The sequence below is a fragment of the Equus przewalskii genome, chromosome 26 (assembly GCF_037783145.1).
Source record: "Equus przewalskii isolate Varuska chromosome 26, EquPr2, whole genome shotgun sequence".
Lineage (NCBI taxonomy): Eukaryota > Metazoa > Chordata > Mammalia > Perissodactyla > Equidae > Equus > Equus przewalskii.
In genome coordinates, this window is record NC_091856.1 from 2,805,004 (window position 1) to 2,823,377 (window position 18,374).

At 42.0% G+C, this 18,374-nt stretch overlaps 1 protein-coding gene across 10 annotated transcripts in view; it reads left to right on the forward strand.

Moving 5' to 3' along the window:
- The window catches only part of FRMPD1 (FERM and PDZ domain containing 1), a 145,062-nt gene that overhangs the window by 90,018 nt on the left and 36,670 nt on the right, over positions 1-18,374 (forward strand). For 5 of the 10 annotated variants that reach the window (XM_070595219.1, XM_070595217.1, XM_070595220.1 and 2 more), the window contains exons 2-4: positions 110-214; positions 15,099-15,256; positions 16,052-16,154. In XM_070595219.1, the coding sequence (XP_070451320.1) occupies positions 114-214; positions 15,099-15,256; positions 16,052-16,154 (362 nt within the window). In that variant the 5' untranslated portion in view covers positions 110-113. Of the gene's footprint in view, positions 1-109; positions 215-15,098; positions 15,257-15,815; positions 16,155-18,374 lie in introns of all 10 variants that reach the window. The other 5 variants (XM_070595225.1, XM_070595222.1, XM_070595224.1 and 2 more) reach the window with 3 other exon arrangements.

Consider the following 18,374-nt stretch of genomic DNA (forward strand, 5'->3'; position numbering starts at 1 on the left):
GATCAGCATGTCTTAAAATGGGCAAATGTAGGAAGCATCATAGTGATTTGTCAGAGTCCTCTTCAAAATATTTTGGTTAGCATCTTAAGAAAACTCTTCTTCCTTTCAGGTAAATGGAAGAGCTGGAGACCAGTTTATTTCAGACACGGAAAGCACACAGAATAGAGCAAATGGTGGCAAGATGGCTTCGGCGCTCCCGGGACAGCTCGGCCCGGTAAGGCTCCTGGGCTGGCGGAGATTTCTGTCTGTAAAGCTCGGCTGTCCCTGGGGGTGGAAGTTTTCCCAGTCTTGGCAACACTTTGGGATCACCGTCTCTGGCTTGCTTTCTTCTTATGCTGTACGGTGGGAGAAGCGCAAACAGGTCAGCAGTTTTGGTGAAGTGCCTTTCTCTCTGTCCCCCTTCCAACTCTTCCCTCTGCGTCCCTCAGCGTGCACCCACAGACATACTCACACCAAACTCATGCACACATTTTCAGAGACAAGCACTCATACTTACTCACACACACGTGCACATACACTGTGGAACATATGCACCCTCACACACACACCCCTTGTCTTAGTACTCCATGTGAGGGTCAGGCAGTCTGCTGTTTCTACTCTCTCCCCAGCTTTGTTTCTAGCAGCTGTTCCTTCCTTGCAGTCCCTGTTTCATTCTAAACAAAATAAAATGAAATCAAATACAGATCTGATTTGACTGCTACGAGAGAACTAAAATATGTTCTGTTTTGAAGCGTTTGTTTTCCATCTCAGATTTCCCATCTGGCCCTGCCACAGAGATGAAATATCACGTGTCGGGTGTTTCTGAGACACATTCTTCTGAAGGGACTGGAAACAGCTGTTCTGCTCCTGCGTGATAAACCCTGCTCAGGCCTACACTGCCCTGCAGCCGAGCGCTCTGATCCTCGTCTGCTGCCATGAGATAAGGCTGGAAGAATTAGCCCCATTTTACAGATGAAACACCTGAGGCTCAGAGACTGACTTGTTTAGGACCATCCCCACCCCCTGCTCAGAGAAGTTTGATGGGTCCCCATTTCTTATAGGACAAGTTTAAACATTTTTGGTTTGACATTCAAGGCTCTCCGTGATCGACTTACAGTCCTTTACAGCTATTTGTCTTACTGCTCTGCTTCGTTCGCGTGATACTCTAGCTAAAATGCAGTACTCATCGTTCCCTGATACAAGCACTCCCTCTTACCCTTCCGCCCCTTAGCCTTGGCCTGCTGTACCAGGTCCCTTCCTCCTATCTCCATGTGTCCAGGACCCACCCACAGTTCAAAGTCGGGCTGAAATGCTGGGTCTTCCAGGAAGTGTTCCTGCAGTCGGAATTAATCTCTCCCACGGGGCCCGTAGTATTTGATTCGTCCCATCAGCATGTGCTCCTCCCTGTGTGTTCACTCATTTGAGCACTTCCCTTTTCTGTCTTCTGGACTGTAAGCTCCATGAGGGCAGGGAAAATATCAGCCTCAGTTGATACCCCAGAGGTGACTGAGTTCCAGGACATTGCAAGTGGTGGAGTGGTGCTTGGTGAATCAGTGGGAAAACGGCTCAGCACGTTGTTTCCTACAGCGGGTTCTGCAACACCTAGTCTTCTGCGATGCGGTGCTGCTCCGTAAAGATGCCGCGGCCAGGCACGTTGGGGGAGTGGTGCAGCCTGCTCCTGCCCACCCACCCACCCCGCTTGGTGATTCGTAGTGCACTGTAGCACATTAAGGGCTCTGAGAATTCCTGCAGAAAAGAGACCTGTGTAACTTTAACTTGATGTTGTCTAAATATTTGACCTTGGAACTCTCTAATATCCTGCTTCTCTCAGAGAATGTAAATAATAGGTGACACTGACATCTAGGAAGTTTTTTTTGTACATCTTTTTTGAGATTCATTTCACATACCGTAGAATTTACTCAAAGTATACAATTCGGTGATTTATAGTATATATTTAGCGTATATACAGAATTGTGCAACAATCACCACAATCTAATTTTAGGACATTTTCAATACCCCTCCAGAAAACTCTGTCCTCCCAGCCTAGGCACCCACTCCTCTACTTTCCAACTCTATAGGTTTGCCTGTTCTGGATATTTCACATGAATGGGATCACACAATATGTGGTCTTTTGTGACTGACTTCTTTCACTTAGCACAATGTGCACAAGGTTTGTCCATGTTATGGCATCTCTAAGTATTTCATTCCTTTTTTTTTTTCAATTATTTTTTTATTGAGTTCATAATAGTTTACATCAATGTGAGATTTCAGTTGTACATTGTTTCTTGACTGTCACCACATAAGTGCTCCCCTTCACCCCCTGTGCCCACCCCTCACCCCCCACCATCTCTAATCCTGCAACCTTGATCTAGGCTGGGTTATTAGTGTCCTCAGATTACTTGAAAATCATCAAGAACTGGAAAGCTAAGTTTGGGGTAAATAACTGTAATTTCCTTGGAGTAGAGTCAATAGTACCACCTACCATGCAGTTGCTTGATCAAGAAACCTGGGAGTCATCCTAAATTTTTCTCTCTTCCTCACATTCTGTATTCACCCCATCAGCTGCTCCTGTCAGTCCGCTTTCAAACATACCTCAGTCCTCTCCCCCTCTGTGTCCCTGGGGGCACTGCCGTGGTCGCTCACTCTCTGCTCCAGCCGTTTCTCCTGCAAGGCCCTTTATGAGCTGGCCCTGGTCTGACTCTCCAGCCTCCCGTTCTTCCTCCTGCTTCCTCGGCACCTTGGGTCCCCCTGTTTGTTTCCTTCAGAGTACTTACCCCCTCACCACATTTTATAACAATGTATCCATTCTTTACTTATTCCTTGTCTACCTCCTCACCTGTTTATTGTGTGACCTTCTCCCCCAGCCCTCCTGTGGCACACGAGACCCAGGATCAGGATGGTCTTGTTTTACAAAGTATCTTCAGCTCTGGAAGAGTGCATAGTATGTAATAGATGTTCAATAAATTTTTATTAAGGGCTTTCATAGTAAGGGACTATATTATTTATTAAAATATATTTAAATTTTACATCCTTCCTTCTTCTAAAAGGAATTTTTGATGGCTTACAGTTTTAAAACATGTAGAAAATTTTAAATAAAGACTAGAAATGTTATAAATAGATTGCAAACCAATTAGACATAGGCTTTAGCATTTGAGTACCAACATTGGCTCTGAATTCCCTGATAGCCAGGGCAAGAAATGAAAGAAGTGCATTGAAATGTTTTCTGTAGTCTAGAAAGAGGAAGCATTCACGAGTAGTCGTATAGTTTTACATGCATATTTTAGCAATCCTGCTATTTTTTTCAGACTTTTAAAAGCTTCCAATCATTTCAGCCATTTGTACTTGCTTCACTTGTAACTGCCATTTTTCCATAACGTTTAAACTTTCTCTCTGACTATTGAATTGTCTAGGAACAAATGAGTCAAAAATAACTATTACCATTTCCAAATGTTACTAAACAAATTGATAACACCTTTTTTTTTTTTGAGGACGATTAGCCCTGAGCTAACATCTGCTGCCAATCCTCCTCCTTTTGCTGAGGAAGTCTGGCCCTGAGCTAACATCCGTGCCCATCTTCCTCCACTTTTTTTTTTTTTTTTTTAATATGTGGGACACCTGCCTCAGCATGGCCTGATGAGTGGTGCCATGTCCACACCCAGGATCTGAACTGGTGAAACCCTGGGCCACCGAAGCAGAGTGTGCGAACTTAATCACTCGGCCACGGGGCCAGCCCCAATAGACTTTATTTTTAGTGAAGTTTTAGGTTTGCAGAAATATTGAGCAGCAAGTACATAGCGTTTCTATATACCCCCTTCCTGCCCTTGGCCACATACACAGTTTCCCCTACAATTAACATTTTGGTGTTTAATGTGGTCTGTTTGTTACCACTGATGAGCCAATACTGATACATTATTCTTAGCTAAAGTTATAGTTCACATTGGGGGTCACTCTTTGTGTTATACATGATATGGGGTTGTTTGGGGTTTTTTTTTTTTTTTTTTTTTTTGAGGAAGATTAGCCCTGAGCTAACATCTGCTGCCAATCCTCCTCTTTTTGCTGAGGAAGAGTGGCCCTGAACTAACATCCGTGCCCATCTTCCTCTACTTTATATGTGGGATGCCTGCCACAGCATGGCTTGCCAAGCAGTGCCATGTCCACACCTGGGATCGGAACCGGCAAACCCTGGGCCACTGAAGCAGAATGTGCGCACTTAACCGCTGCGCCACCGGGCCAGCCCCCAAATTGATAACTTTTATGAACCTCAGGTAATGTTAGAGCTTTATAATGCATCTTAAAATGGGTGTTTTCAAAGTTGCTTTGATTCAGGCAGCAGCACTCAGTCTGAGTGAGTGTGCACCTGGGGAGACGCAAGCTCAGTGGCCCCTATAGCTGCAGGGCTGCGGGATTACCCAGATGTGCTGAAATGACTGCTCTCACTACTTGCCCCCACATTCCAATACAAGAATAACATTTACAGTCAGTGAGAGACAAATCATCTCTGTGACATGTGTTGAATGTCTGCATATGTAATACAATACAAACTACTTAATAAAAGCTGCAACATGGTGACATTACGTCATAAAATAATTTTTAATCATTTTGCTTTGATCTAAATTATCTTTTTAACAGCTTTGTATAACTGCAGAAGTGATAAAATGAGACTTAGATTATAGTATACTTTTTCACTTAATTATACCAATTTTTTTCTCTCCTACAAAAGTTTCGGTTTTTATGTTAACTACATAAATGGTATTCTCTTGGTGAATTTCTTTGATTGCTTCTAAGCTTAGAAAATCCTCACCCAATAATTAAATTAATTAATTAATTTTCAATTTAATTGTTCAAATTATGTAGTTCAAATTATTTTGTATTTAATTCTTTAATTTGGAGTTTATTTTAGCATAGGCTATGAGTGAAGGGCTAACTTGGTTTTTTCCCAGGTAGTAAGTAGTTGTTTGCATCACCGTTAGCTGTGAGTAATCCTTTCTTCACTGATTTGGCCCCTCGTTTATCGTAGATGAAATTCCTTCTATGGTGGGAGATTGGATCTCTTTCTAGGCACGCTGTTCTGTTCCCTTGAGCCAGCTGCCTGTTGTCACACACCTGTCTTAAAACTATTTACATTTAGTATCTGTTAAGCTAGACTTTTATTGCTCTTCATTTTCAGTTTTTACTCTTACCTGCCTATTCTTCCATGTGAAATTTAGAACAATTTTGTTGTTCTATTAAAACAAATCGTCATAAGATTTACTGAACTCTCTCATGGTTCATCTGGGAGTGTTTGCTTTATAGGGCAAGACTTAGAGAAACATACAGAGCTTAATGCAACTTGATGCCTTCTTCTTCGTGCTTGGTTTTGTCCTCAGGGCTTAAAAGACTTCTTTCAACTTACCTTGAATCTTAAAACTGATGAACACACTTGTACCTGTCTGCACACACGTGCACACACACACAGGCATACCTGTGCACAAATGTGCACATGCACACACACAGGCATCATGGCACCTTAGTCTCAGAAGCCTTGTTGTTGGTTTTACATGCTTTTCAAATCTACTTGTTCATTATAATCATAAATAGCCTATTTACTAATTATAGGGATGGAGTTATTTGACCTTTCGAATATTCCTAATGATGTAGAAAGACTATTTCAGGTCCCAGTTTTTTGCTGCTTTTTGACCCATGGGCATAGGTGAAAAGATTCGAGGAGGACGGGCTGGCTGGAAGTTCCGGCACTGCATCTGCAGTAATGGGGTAAGTTCTCCTCGCAGCTCTAGGCCTTTGCCCTTTAGCACTGTACTCACAGCATGTGCAGTCAGTGCTCCCTGGAAACTGTCACAGCCTCCGCAGAGCCCTGGGATATGACTACATGCTAAATTTCTTCCTAGTACGGACCACTACCTGTATTCTTTCTTGAATAAACTTTAGATTAAAAATCCGGCTTATACCAAACTTTAGCGTTTTAAAATCACTCAAGCTGAACATAACACAGTGTTTAAACCAAGATTCAAAGTGGTTTCTCCACATCCTGCTGGAACTCAGGTGAATTCTTTGTTGTTACAAGATTGAGGTGAAATAGGTTGGAACTTGTATCAGAGAGCAGATAAAAAGCCGGAGAATATTTGTGGCATAATCTATTTCCATCTGGTGTTTTTCCTTTTTGTCATTATTGATCAGCTCATATGAAATTATGACCCATAAAATAAAGGATTAGTCTACATGAGACTGTTTTTGTGATAAATTGACCATGTTTTTCTACTTCTCCCTCAGGCCGGATCCAGTTATCTGACAGGAATTCCGTTGGGGTAGCCATAGGTCTTATGCTGGTCCAATGTAAAATCATAGGGATCGCCTCAGATTGAGGAATGAGCCCACACGAAGGCAGCAGACACAGGCTTTTGGATTGTCAGCGCTCAGTTTGATATTTATAAGATGCTTCAGAGGAGGAAATCTTGCTACAGAGCTCATTTCCTTCAGCTCCCCGTCAAATATTGAACCTTCTCTGTGAGGAGAGGCCACAGTTTGGTCATGTTCTTAAGCAAGCCCTCTCCAAACAAAAGCTGAAATGTGGGCTTCAGGGAAAATGTCAAATCGAGACTTTGGGCCAAAGCGACCGATGCTGCCCAGGGATGAGGCCCCACAGCCCCGTTTATCTACAGTTGTTGAGGAACCCCACTTATGCCCATTCTTCATGTGTTTGTATTGTAAGCATTTTTCTCCCAGGATCTTATTTTTTTAAATTGATTTACTTATTTTCAACAGCTTTATTGAGATATAGTTTATACACAATACAATTCATCTACTTACAGTGTATCATCCATTGCTTTTTAGTGTACTCACAGAGATGTACAACCATCACCACAAGCAATTTTGGAAGATTTTCATCACCCCAAAAAAACTCCATGCGTATTAGCAGTCACTCCCCAGTTCCCCCCAAAACACTCCTGCCTCCAGCCCCAGGAACCACTCATCTACTTTCCGTCTCTCTAGATTTGCCTATTCTGGATGTTTCACATAGATGGAATCATGCAATATCTGTCTTTCATGGCTGGCTTCTTGCACTTAGCGTAGCTTGTTCAAGGTGCATCCGTGTTATGGCATGCATCAGTATTTCATTCCTTTTTATTGCTGAATAACAATCTGCTACGGAATATTTTCTTTGTCATTTCATCAGTTGTACATTTGGCTTCTTTCTGCTTTGGTCTTATTGTGAATTATATCACTGTGAACATTAGTGTGCAAGTTTTGTGTGGACTTCTGTTTTCATTTCTCTTGGGGATGTACCCAGGAGCGGAATTTCTGGGTCACGTGGTATTTAATGTTTAGTCTTTTGAGGAACTGACAGATGGTATGAGGGTTCCATTTTCTCCACATCTTTGCCAACGCTTGACTTGTCTTTTTGATTATAGTCATCCTAGTGGATATGAAGTGGCATCGCATTGTGGTTTTGATTTGCATTTCCTAAAGGGCTAAGCATCTTTTCATGTGCTTATTGGCTGTTTGTATATCTTCTCTGGATAAATGCCTATGCAGATCCTTTGCCCCCTTTTTAATTGGGTTATTTGTTTTTTTTGTCTGTGTTATAAGAATTCTTTGTATATTCAGGTTTATGATTTACAAATATTTTCTCCCCTTCTGCAGATTGTCTTTTCACTTTTGCAACGGTGCCTTTGGAGCACAAAAGTTGTAATTTTGATGAAGTTCAATTGATCTATGTTTTCATTTGTCACTTGGGCTTTTGGTGTCATATCTAAAATGACACCAAGGTCACAAAGATGTACTCCTGTATTTTTTCCTAAGAGTTGTATAGTTTTAGCTCTTACATTTAGGCCTATGATCCATTTTGAGTTAATTTTTATGTATATGAAGAAGTAGTTATAAGCTTTTATCACTTAAATTTCTCCTTAAGTTTTCCTATCCTGATATGCAAGTTTTATTTATTTATTAATATTTATGTATGTCATTGAAATTGCCCATTCAAGCCATCCGTCTCATCTCGGATGCCATTCTCTACCCCTCCGCTCCTTAGAAAGGTGGCTGCTCTGCAGAGCTGGCGTAAAGGAGACATATTTCTTTCTAGTTTTGTAATTCTCTCTTTTGACCTTTTTGAAATTTAATACTTTGTATGGTGTTCAGTACCACAGCGTGGTGATTTTGTCACCGTGTTGAATTATTTCTGGCTAGCCAACTAATATCTGAAAAGATTTTCTAGAATTTTTATTCAGTTCATTGGTGAAGACGACTCCAAGCAGTTCTGACTGTTGCCTCTCTGACAGGAGCAGATGAAGATTATGGTCCATAGAAGAGAAAGAGAGCACGTGTGTGTGCACGTGCGTGTGTGTGCACATGCGTGTGTGTGCTTGCTTGGCCCCTTGATCCTTGTTCTTGCAGCCGTCTTTAGTGTTTAAGAGCTCAGGCTCCCATGTCAAATCATCCAGGCTCAAACATGGCTCTTTTAAGACTTCTAGGCCTCAAGTTTTCTCATATTCTGGAGGCCCACTCTACATTATATTAAACGTCATGTATAAAATATAGCCACATCTCAAATATTTTATATAACTGTATAAAATTTGACAAATTGACATAAAGGTACATTTTTAGGTATTTATTCTAGCGTCTATTAATTACAGTTTTAAAGTTTTAAGTATGTCTGGGACAACTTTGACATGAAAATTTACTTTTTAACTAAATTTTATGAAATTTGAGTATTTGTGGTGAAAACATAGTGTCTTAATTGATATGCTCTGTAAGTGTGAAATATATATGGATTTTGAAGACCTAATATGAAAAAAAGTGTGAAATATCTCATCAATAACTTTTTAATATTGATTACATGTTGAAATGATAGTATTTTGGATATATTGGGTTAAATAAAAATATATTATAAGAATTAATTTCCCATTTTTTTTTCCTTTTTTCATGTGGCTATTAGAAAACTTACTTTAAAGAAAGTAGACCGAGTTTGAAACCCTCTCCTCAGCTTAGTCACATTCAAGTCTCTCAAAGCAAGATTCAGTCTCCTTATCTATAAAATAGGGATTATAATCATACCCACCTCACAAGTTTGTTGTGAGGGTGAAGTGAGTGAGCAATAAAAATAAGTCAAGGAGATCTCGTCAAGACGGCGGTGTAAGCAGACTCTGAACTCACCTCCTCCCACGAACACAACCAGGTTACAACTATTTTGGAAAAATTACCCTGGATAGAAGACTGAAAACTGGATAAAAAGAACCCCCACAACAAGGGACAGTCCTAAGGCGGAAGAGGCAGTAACTCCGGCAGGAGAGGCAAAAAGCCACCTTTGGGAGCAGTGGAGCTTCTCAGCTGGCCAGGCGGGAGCCACCCTAAGGTACGCAGCCCTCCCTAGAGGAGTGAGGTCTGGAGCGGGGGCGATATTGTGGTAAGCATCCTTCAGACTTAGGCCAACTGAGGCAGGGGTCTTCCTCTCTGGCTTCCCTGGCTATTGACTGCAGCGAGGACACCCCCAGAAAAGCTATCCACCGAAAGCCGAAAAGACCTGGGTCTTAAAGGGCCCACGCACAAACTCACTCATTGCAGCAACCTAAAATCACCAGAGAGAAGGCTGACAGTCCTTTGGTGAAAAGAGACTCACCTGGTGGGCTCTGGGGGCATCTTGGTGAGAGGAGGGACCTCTCCGGAGACTGAGTCATTGGTGGGAGCCATTGTTCTGACCTGGTCCAGGCCTGCTGACACGGACCCCGGTGGGCGCCATTGAGGTTCTTCCCTTGGCTTGTTAGCCCAGCGGTCTGCCACACCCCCTAGAGCACAGATTTAATCCAGTTCAGCCAGGGCAGGCAGCCCACCGTAGGGACCGGCCCCACCCAACAGTAAGCCCTCAGGCTACTTTTCGGCCTGCATTGATTGGGTGCATTGATCCTCTACAGGCGGGTGGGTGTGTCTGCCTCTTTGGGGCAGGGCCTGTGTGAGGACCAGGTGAACTGTGGGGGACATTGGTGGAGAGATGGGGGCCTCTGCAGTGCAGCGTTAGGATATGCTCCAGCGGGTTGAGAAGTGTGCATGGACCAGGACTGTGTTGACGGTGTGTGTGGTCCTGTGGGGGGTGAGGCTTATCAGCGCAGAAGGCCTGTGCTTCACAAATAGCCATAAAAAGGATCAGCCCCACCTTCCAAAGCCTGAAACAATTGAGTGCTCCCATGCCTAGTGCCAGCCCCACTCAGCTGCACTCCTAAGAGAACTGACAACAGCCTTATAGGCCTGAGGCCTATCGCAACTGTAAGCCCCTGAGCCTGGCAACCAGCTACACTGGGTACCAACCCAATTAATGGGAAAACTGCAACAGGAGTGTGCTGATAGACTTTGTAGCTGATGGTGCTGAGGCTCCCCAAACTGGATTTACAAACAGCTGACCAAGGAAGGAAAGATTATACTCCCTGAGTACCTGCAATAAGAGCAACCCTGCTACAGCAGAAAGACACAAGTAGCCCACAAAGGGGTCACTCCTGGATCATTTGGACTGTTGACGAGAGGGAAGCACACTGCTGGGCCTCCTAAGGCATCTCATACATCTCCAAAATTAGGAGACATAGCTGACTCACCTAATACATAGAAATAAGCACAGAGAAAGAGGTGTAATGAGGAGACAAAGGAATACCTTCCAAGCAAGGGAACAGGACAAAAACCCAGAAAAAGGACTAAATGAAACAGAAATAAGTGACCTACTTGACAAAGAGTTCAAACAAAATATCATAAGGATGCTCACAGATATTGGGAGAATACTGGATGAACACAGTGAGCTCATCAGCAAAGAACTGAAAAATATAAAAAACCAATCAGAAATGAAGAATACAATACTGGAAATGAAAAATTCACTAGAGGGACTCCATAGCAGAGCAGAGGATGCAGAAGAATGGATCAGTGAGCTAGACAAAAAATTAGAGGAAATCACCCAAGCTGAACAGAAAAAAGAAAAAAAGAATTAGAATGAGAACAGTCTAAGGGAACTCTGGGACAATATCAAGCACACTAACATTCGGATTATAAGTGTCCCAGAAGGAGAAGAGAGAGACAAAGGGGCAGAAAATTTATTTGGAGAAATAATACATGAAAATTTTCCTAACCTGAGGAAGGAAACAGACATCCAAGTACAGGAAGCACAGAGAGCTCCAAACAAGATAAGCCCAAAGAGGCCCACACCAAGACATATTATAATTAAAATATCCAAAATTAAAGGTAAAGAGAGAATCCTAAAAGCAGCAAGAGAAAGGCCGCAAGTAACATACAAAGGAAAGCCCATAAGGCTATTGGTGGACTTCTCAGCCAAGACCCTACAGGTGAGAAGAGAATGGCATGACATATTTAAAATGCTAAAAGAAAAAAACCTACAGCCAAGAATTCTCTATCCCTCAAGGTTGTCGTTCAGAATGGAAGGAGAGAGAAAGAGCTTCCCAGACAAGCAAAAATTAAAGGAGTTTATCACCAAGAAACCAGTTCTACAAGAAATGCTGAAGGGACTTATTTAAGTGGGAAAGTGATGATCACAAATAGAGATTAAAAAAATTATCAAAAAAAAAAAACAAAACCCGAAACCCAGGCAATAAAATCACTTGTAAAGGTGAAAATATAATAAAGGTAGCAGATTAACCACCTGTGAAGATAATATGAAGGTTAAAAGACAAATGTACTAAAATCACCTATTTCAATGATAAGAGGGTAATGGATAGACACACGCTAAACAAGAGACTATATATGATTTCAAAAACATAAAATGTGGGAGGAGGGGAGTGAAAAAGTAGAGCTTTTAGAAAGAGGTCAAGCTAAAGAGTCAATCAACTTGATATAGATTGTTATATACATAGAATATTAAATAGCATCCTCATGGTAATCACAAATCAGAAACCTATCATAAGTAAGCAAAAAAGTAAGACAAAAGAAAACATATTACTAAAGAAAGCCATCAAACCACAAGGGAAAAGAACAAGAGAAAAAGAAAGGAACAGAGAAGAGCTACTAAAACACCCAGGAAAAAAAAAGTAACAAAATGGCAATAAATACATATTTATCAATAGCTACTTTAAACGTCAATGGACTAAATGCTGCAATCAAATGCCATAGGGTGGCCAATTGGATAAGAAAACAAGACCCGTGTATATGCTGCATACAAGAGACACACTTCAGACCTAAAGACACTCACAAACTGAAAGTGAAAGGATGGAAAAAGATATTCCATGTAAATGGTAAAGAAAAGAAAGCAAGGGTAGCAATACTTATATCAGACAAAATAGACTTTAAAACAAAAACTGTGACAAGAGACAAAGACGGGCACTACATAATGATAAAGGGAACAATCCAACAAGAAAATATAACACCTGTAAATATCTATACATCCAACATAGGAGCACCTAAATATATAAAGCAACTATTAACAGACATAAAAGGAGAAATAGACAGAAACACAATAGTAGTAGGGCACTTTAACACTCCACTAACACCGATGGATAGATCATCCAAACAGAAGATCAATAAGGAAATGCTGGCCTTAAATGACACATTAGAGCAGACGGACTTAGTATAGGGTATCCTCAGAAGATTAAGAATAGGTCTACCATATGATCCGGCTATTCCACTGCTGGGTATTTATCCAAAGAACTTGAAAACGCAAAGGCATAAAGATATATGCACCTGTATGTTCATCGCAGCATTATTCACAATAGCCAAGTCTTGGAAGCAATCTAGGTGCCCATCAAGGGACGAATGGCTCAAGAAGACATGGTATATATACACAATGGAATACTACTCAGCCATAAGAAATGATGAAATCCAGCCATTTGTGACAACATGGATGGACCTTGAGGGTATTATGCTGAGTGAAATTAGTCAGAAGGAGAAAGTCAAATACCATATGATCCCACTCATAAGTAGAAGATAAAAACAACAACAAACAAACACATGGCAACAGAGATTGGATTGGTGGTTACCATAGGGGATGGGGGGAGAGGGCAAAAGGGGTGATTAGGCTCACGTGAGAGGGGCTGGACTATAATTACTTTTTGGGTGGTGAAGATGATGTAATCTACACAGAATTCGAAATATATTATGATGTATATCTGAAAGCTATATAATGGTATAATCCAATGTTACTGCAATTAAAAAAATTAAAAAATTAAAAAATTCAGATCACTCTCTGGCACATAGTGCTCAATCAATATTTTTACTGATTGTTGTTGCTGCTGCTACTGTTACCATCATCAATTTGTCAGAGTTTTTTTTAATCTGGAAGAATTTTTAATCAATATTACAAATTTGTATTTTTATTTAAAACTTATTTTTTAATATTTAGTCTTCCCAACCAGGAATGCAGCATAACTTTTGCCCAATTACTTGCCTTCCTTTATTGCATCAGCTCATTGAGAATGCCTGGCACTACATACACATTCAACTAATCTGTTTTTAATGAATTATTGAGTGCTTTTTGTAGCTGGTTTTGTGTTTTTTATCCTGCAACTCCACTAAACATTTTTTTAGTGCTAGCAATTCTCTTTGTGCATTGTTTTCTAGGTGTATATCATCATCTGTTAAAAAGACAAGAGAGTACATTTCCATTCCCTATGTATTACTCCTCTTATTGTTTTCCTTCTCTGATGACTGTTACAAGCGTTTCTCCTGCTACATTAAGTAGGAATAGTGTCCAGAGTATCCTTTCTGTTCCTTTTTTAAAGGAACACAAATGTTGATTTTTGGCCTTCGGTGTAGTATATTGTTTATTATACTTAGGCTCTTTCATAGCTTTAAAGTTTTTTTAAATCAGGAATAGCTAGGGGTTTTATTCAGTATAAATTTTCACAGTTGTCTGTTTCTTCCCTCTCATTAGACCTATCTGCTAACACTTGTCAGTATTACCCATGTGATTGCCTAGAAGAAATCCTCTCTTTGCTCCTAAGCTGTGTGGGTCGATCATCATCTATTCAGACAGCCTAAAGCGGCTGTAAGCCAGGCTCTGAGGGGCTCCTTGATGGATAAGGTGCATGAGGCTTTGTACTTGGACTTATCACGTGCATTTTTGGCTCCATGAAGCAGTTTTTCCTATTTCCTGGTCCTTGTTGAAATGTGAGATCATTGTAAAGGACAGAGAGGTGATTTTCAGATAAGTGAGGTCCTGTTGCATTGGTCAGAGTTCCTGACAGTGTTTGGTAAATGGATGAGAATAAATGATGGATCTTACTGCAGAGCCCCGAGGGAGCTGTTACTCATCCACATTTCTGTTGTTTATAATGACAATAAACACCTCACCCCATCACTATTTGACCTTCCTCAGAAAGAACCACTGACTCTTGGAAAGTCGTCGTTTGCCACAGACAGATGAAAAGTAGCTTGTGACTCACTTTGTGGTTTTGAGATAAAAAAATACAACTTTCAGTTTACCAGTTTTTAGACATATAGAGAACATATGTTTTTAAAGATTAATATAGAGGGAGACCTGGCTATCTGGGATTTCATATTGGCATCCTCATGGTTACAGAGTTAAAAGGGAAACAAAATTCATCATAAAGCAAGAAAGAGAAAAAAAATCACCAAAGAAACAATCCACCTATAAAATTAGTCGTCATCAGACATCCAAACTGAATAACTCCTTGTTCCTGTTCATGGTCCATATATTTCCTCTTCTGTGCCTCTCCTGAAGCAGTACCTCCTGCCTGATTGCCTGTCCATCCATCCATCCATCCATCTACGCATCTAGACATCCACCCAGATATACGTACACCCACCCGTCCATGCATCCATCCACTCAGCAGCAGTTATCACATACCTTCTGTGTGCCAGGATCTGGGCTGTGTAGGTGTACCCTGGACCTCTCAAACACCTCCTCTTACAGGTAGCCAATGCTTCCCTGATTCCCTCTCCCCACCTCCCAGAGGTGTTCTACTCCTTCTCTGAGTGCCAACAGCATTTGGTGACTTCTCATTTAGAACATGGTGCTGTGTTCTATTTGGTGTATTATCTACTGGCCTTTGTGTTTTCTTTCTGTCAAGAGGAAAGTTGGGGTCTGCTCAGCTCTGCATCTTCCTCCTCCAGGATCCCTGGGGCTGACCGGGTTTGTGGCCACATCCCCTCTCTCTCCCTTTCACACAGTCCTTCTCTTCCAGGGCTAAAGTTGCTGCCGCTGATGGGCCCCCCGGGATCCCAGCCCAGACCCTCACCACTGTGAAACACACAGTAAAAATAGAAAAAGATGCTGTCCTCCAGGACTATGGATTTCACATTTCCGAGAGCCTTCCCCTCACAGTGGTGGCCGTCACAGCAGGTAGGGGCTAATAGGAAATGAGAAAAGAGTTTGACTTTTTTGGGGGAAAGGGTCTTGTTCTCTTCCCATGTCTGTGTCCTATGACATGCAGAAAATACTACGCCAGGAAGTTAGAAAGGGTGTGCCAATTCTGTTTTGGGCTCTGCACCTTCCTTTGGTGCTGGGAGGGAGGGAGCCTCAAGTGCACATCCATGGCCTCAGCCAGGGCTTTGCCCCCTCTGGGGCCCCTGGCCCATCTCAGGGGCAGTGACAGTGTTTGGATCAGCCGGCCTTCCTCTTTGAGCCCCGCATGCTCCGAGCTGGGGAAGAGTTTCCGGTCAGACAGTAATAGACTCTATTGATTTGTTTTCACTTGAGTCTTTGTGAAATATGGGCTTATCAGGGTGAAGAGGAGCAGGCTGGGAATGTCGAGTGTTTGTTTTCATACTTCAGCTGCGTATTTATGTTAGATCTAGGACTAGTTAATGTGTTAATTTTGATTTACACACACACCTGAGTCCTTAGAGATGAACGTAGTGGATTCTCTGGCCAGCTCCGTTGACTGAGGGGTTTCTGTTAGTCTTCTTTCCCAGGACAGTCTCCTAACATCCTTGAAGGTGATGGATGGAGGTACATTAGCCATGATTTCTAAGCAGGAAAACTGAGATCCACGTGAGCCCGAGGCTGGCCAGAGATGGGGGTGTGTGAGCCAGTGCCCTGGGGACTGGGTCAGGCTGCCATTCGAGTGTGCTGCTGTGACACACCCGCCTGGGCTCTCCTGGCAGGAGCACCAGTTACTGCTTTTCTGTCCGACAGGGGGCTCCGCTCATGGCAAACTTTTCCCTGGTGATCAGATCCTCCAGATAAACGACAAGTTTGCCGAAGACCTTTCCTATGAACGAGCAGCCGATATTCTGAGGTACTAAATTGTCTTCTATATCTTTTCTTAAATGCTCTTGCAGGTACAGCCTGGTTGGCATCTATGTAGTTTCATTGATCTGGTCCTCCCACCTTCTGCCTAGTGTCATTGTGATTTGTGTAAACGCCTCACTTTCTGCCTGGACTGTGTTCTCCTTGAGACCAGGACACAGTGGGCACTCAGTTGAATGAGTGGATATGGTCAGCACTGACAGTTGGTGGCCCTGGTTTTAAGATGGAGAACTGTCAGTGGTAGGCGTGAAAAGGACTAACAGGACATTTTATAAGCACATGTAGGCCTTGTCTTTTAAAATTTTCACTCAGTACTGTTTTAGTGACTTGAATATAAATGCAGAAATGAGAAATTGATGAAAGTCAGCTTGAAGATACTTCAAGTTTGTACGTTAGTTTGTGCCTTTTTGGGAACGGCTGATCTGGTTTTGGGGTGGTTTTCATTTCTGAGGGCACATCATGGCAGCGCACACTGAGTAATAAGTGACAATAACAGGATCAGAGGAAGAGACAGAGCAGAGGCAGGATGCAGTCTCCGCCCTCGGGAAGCACACGGTCTCGCTGCAGAGAGACACGCACACACAGTTTAAGATTTACAGAGAATCCATGAAAGTGTGGAAAATAGAATGTCTTCAGTCAAGGCCAATATAGCTCCAGGGTTGCCAGAGAATAAGTTGAGTGGGTAGGGCAGCCAGGAAAGAATTTGGTGATTTCATTTAAACAATGAAGTATAGTTATGGAAATCGTGAAGTTTGCTTTCCCAGTGATTGGATGATTTCTCAAAGATGATCTCTTCCAGCAAATGAATTTAGATTTTCAATGCTACCAGTGTTTCTTCTAGGCTAGATCAAACTCTGACTAATAAACTAAAATATTTACAATTTAAAGCAGTAGACCAGAATTTGGATGTTTAGGTAACATTGAACCCCAATCTGTGCACTGAGTATGTACTCTGGCCGGAGAAGCCTGTGGGGCAGTTAGACTCCACTCCCCAGACACTTACAGGCTGTCAGTGCAGATGCAACTCACGCACACCCTACTGAGATTGACGGCAGATGCTATATCAGGAGAAGCAGAGAAAAGGATCTGTAAACCCTGGAGAGTCCTCCAATTTGGGAGGATGTTGTAGTTTGACAAAACAGAAGGGTGCAAAAGTATTTCAGCTGTACCTTTAATGCTGGGTAGCATTTGGGCCTCAAAGATGGAGGTGAGAGTGATCCAGGCAAAGTGACAAGCAGGAGCGCTGGGTGGGGCACAGGGGACACTGCAGTTCATTTTGCCTAAGGTACCAGATGCCTGGAGAAAAGTTCTGGGAAGTGAAGCCCAGATGATGGAGAGGCTAGAAGGCTGACACAGCAAGCTCAGGTGGTCTTCCCCTCCTGGAAGGGTGAGCCATCTAATCCTTCTGAGCAGGCGTGTGGCTTGATGTGTGCCATGCACCTTTGCTCTCTGCCATAGGCCACATGTGGGAATCCCAGAAGTGCTTATTTTATACCTTAGTTCCCAGTGTCATTTTTTACTTATAAATGGAAAAAAACAAGCAAAATAAAAATGGCACAACAACAAAACCTCTTTAATTCCTCCAAATATCTGTGAGGCCAAAATGTCCTTTTGAGAGTACTTGGACCTTGGTTTGCTGTAAATTATCTTGGAAAATGCCTGTTCTTATATAAAATGGAACGGAGGCAATCCCCAGACACTTAGAAACCTTGGCTGAGTTTATCCATTTGAGGAAGTCACGTAACAGCAGCAATTGGCCTAAATGTTCATATTGCAAGAAGTCAAATGAAATTATTTTGCAAACTCTTTCCCTATGGCAAAGAAAATGGAAAACATGAATTGATTTTTCGTTGTATTGACTGTCTGCCAATACAAAGTGGAGGCTTGGCAGTATCTGGATGATTTGATCACTTTTGGAGTCTAACAGATAATCCAAGACAAAAATGTCTAGTATCTTGATTATATGAGTGGGCTCGTTACACTGACTTTCTGTGCCCAAACACCGTGAACTGGTTGGCTTTTATCTGATAAATGTCATCCACATTCGTTCATTCTGTTTAGTGAAATGTTTAGTCTAACTTTTCTGAAATAGCCACCTAAGTTGTGTTACGGCCATGTTTTCTCTATAAAAAATTTTTTTGGACATAAACCTAGCTAGTGGCCATAGCAACTAGATGAGTTCTCCGTCATATAGATTAAATTAAGGCTA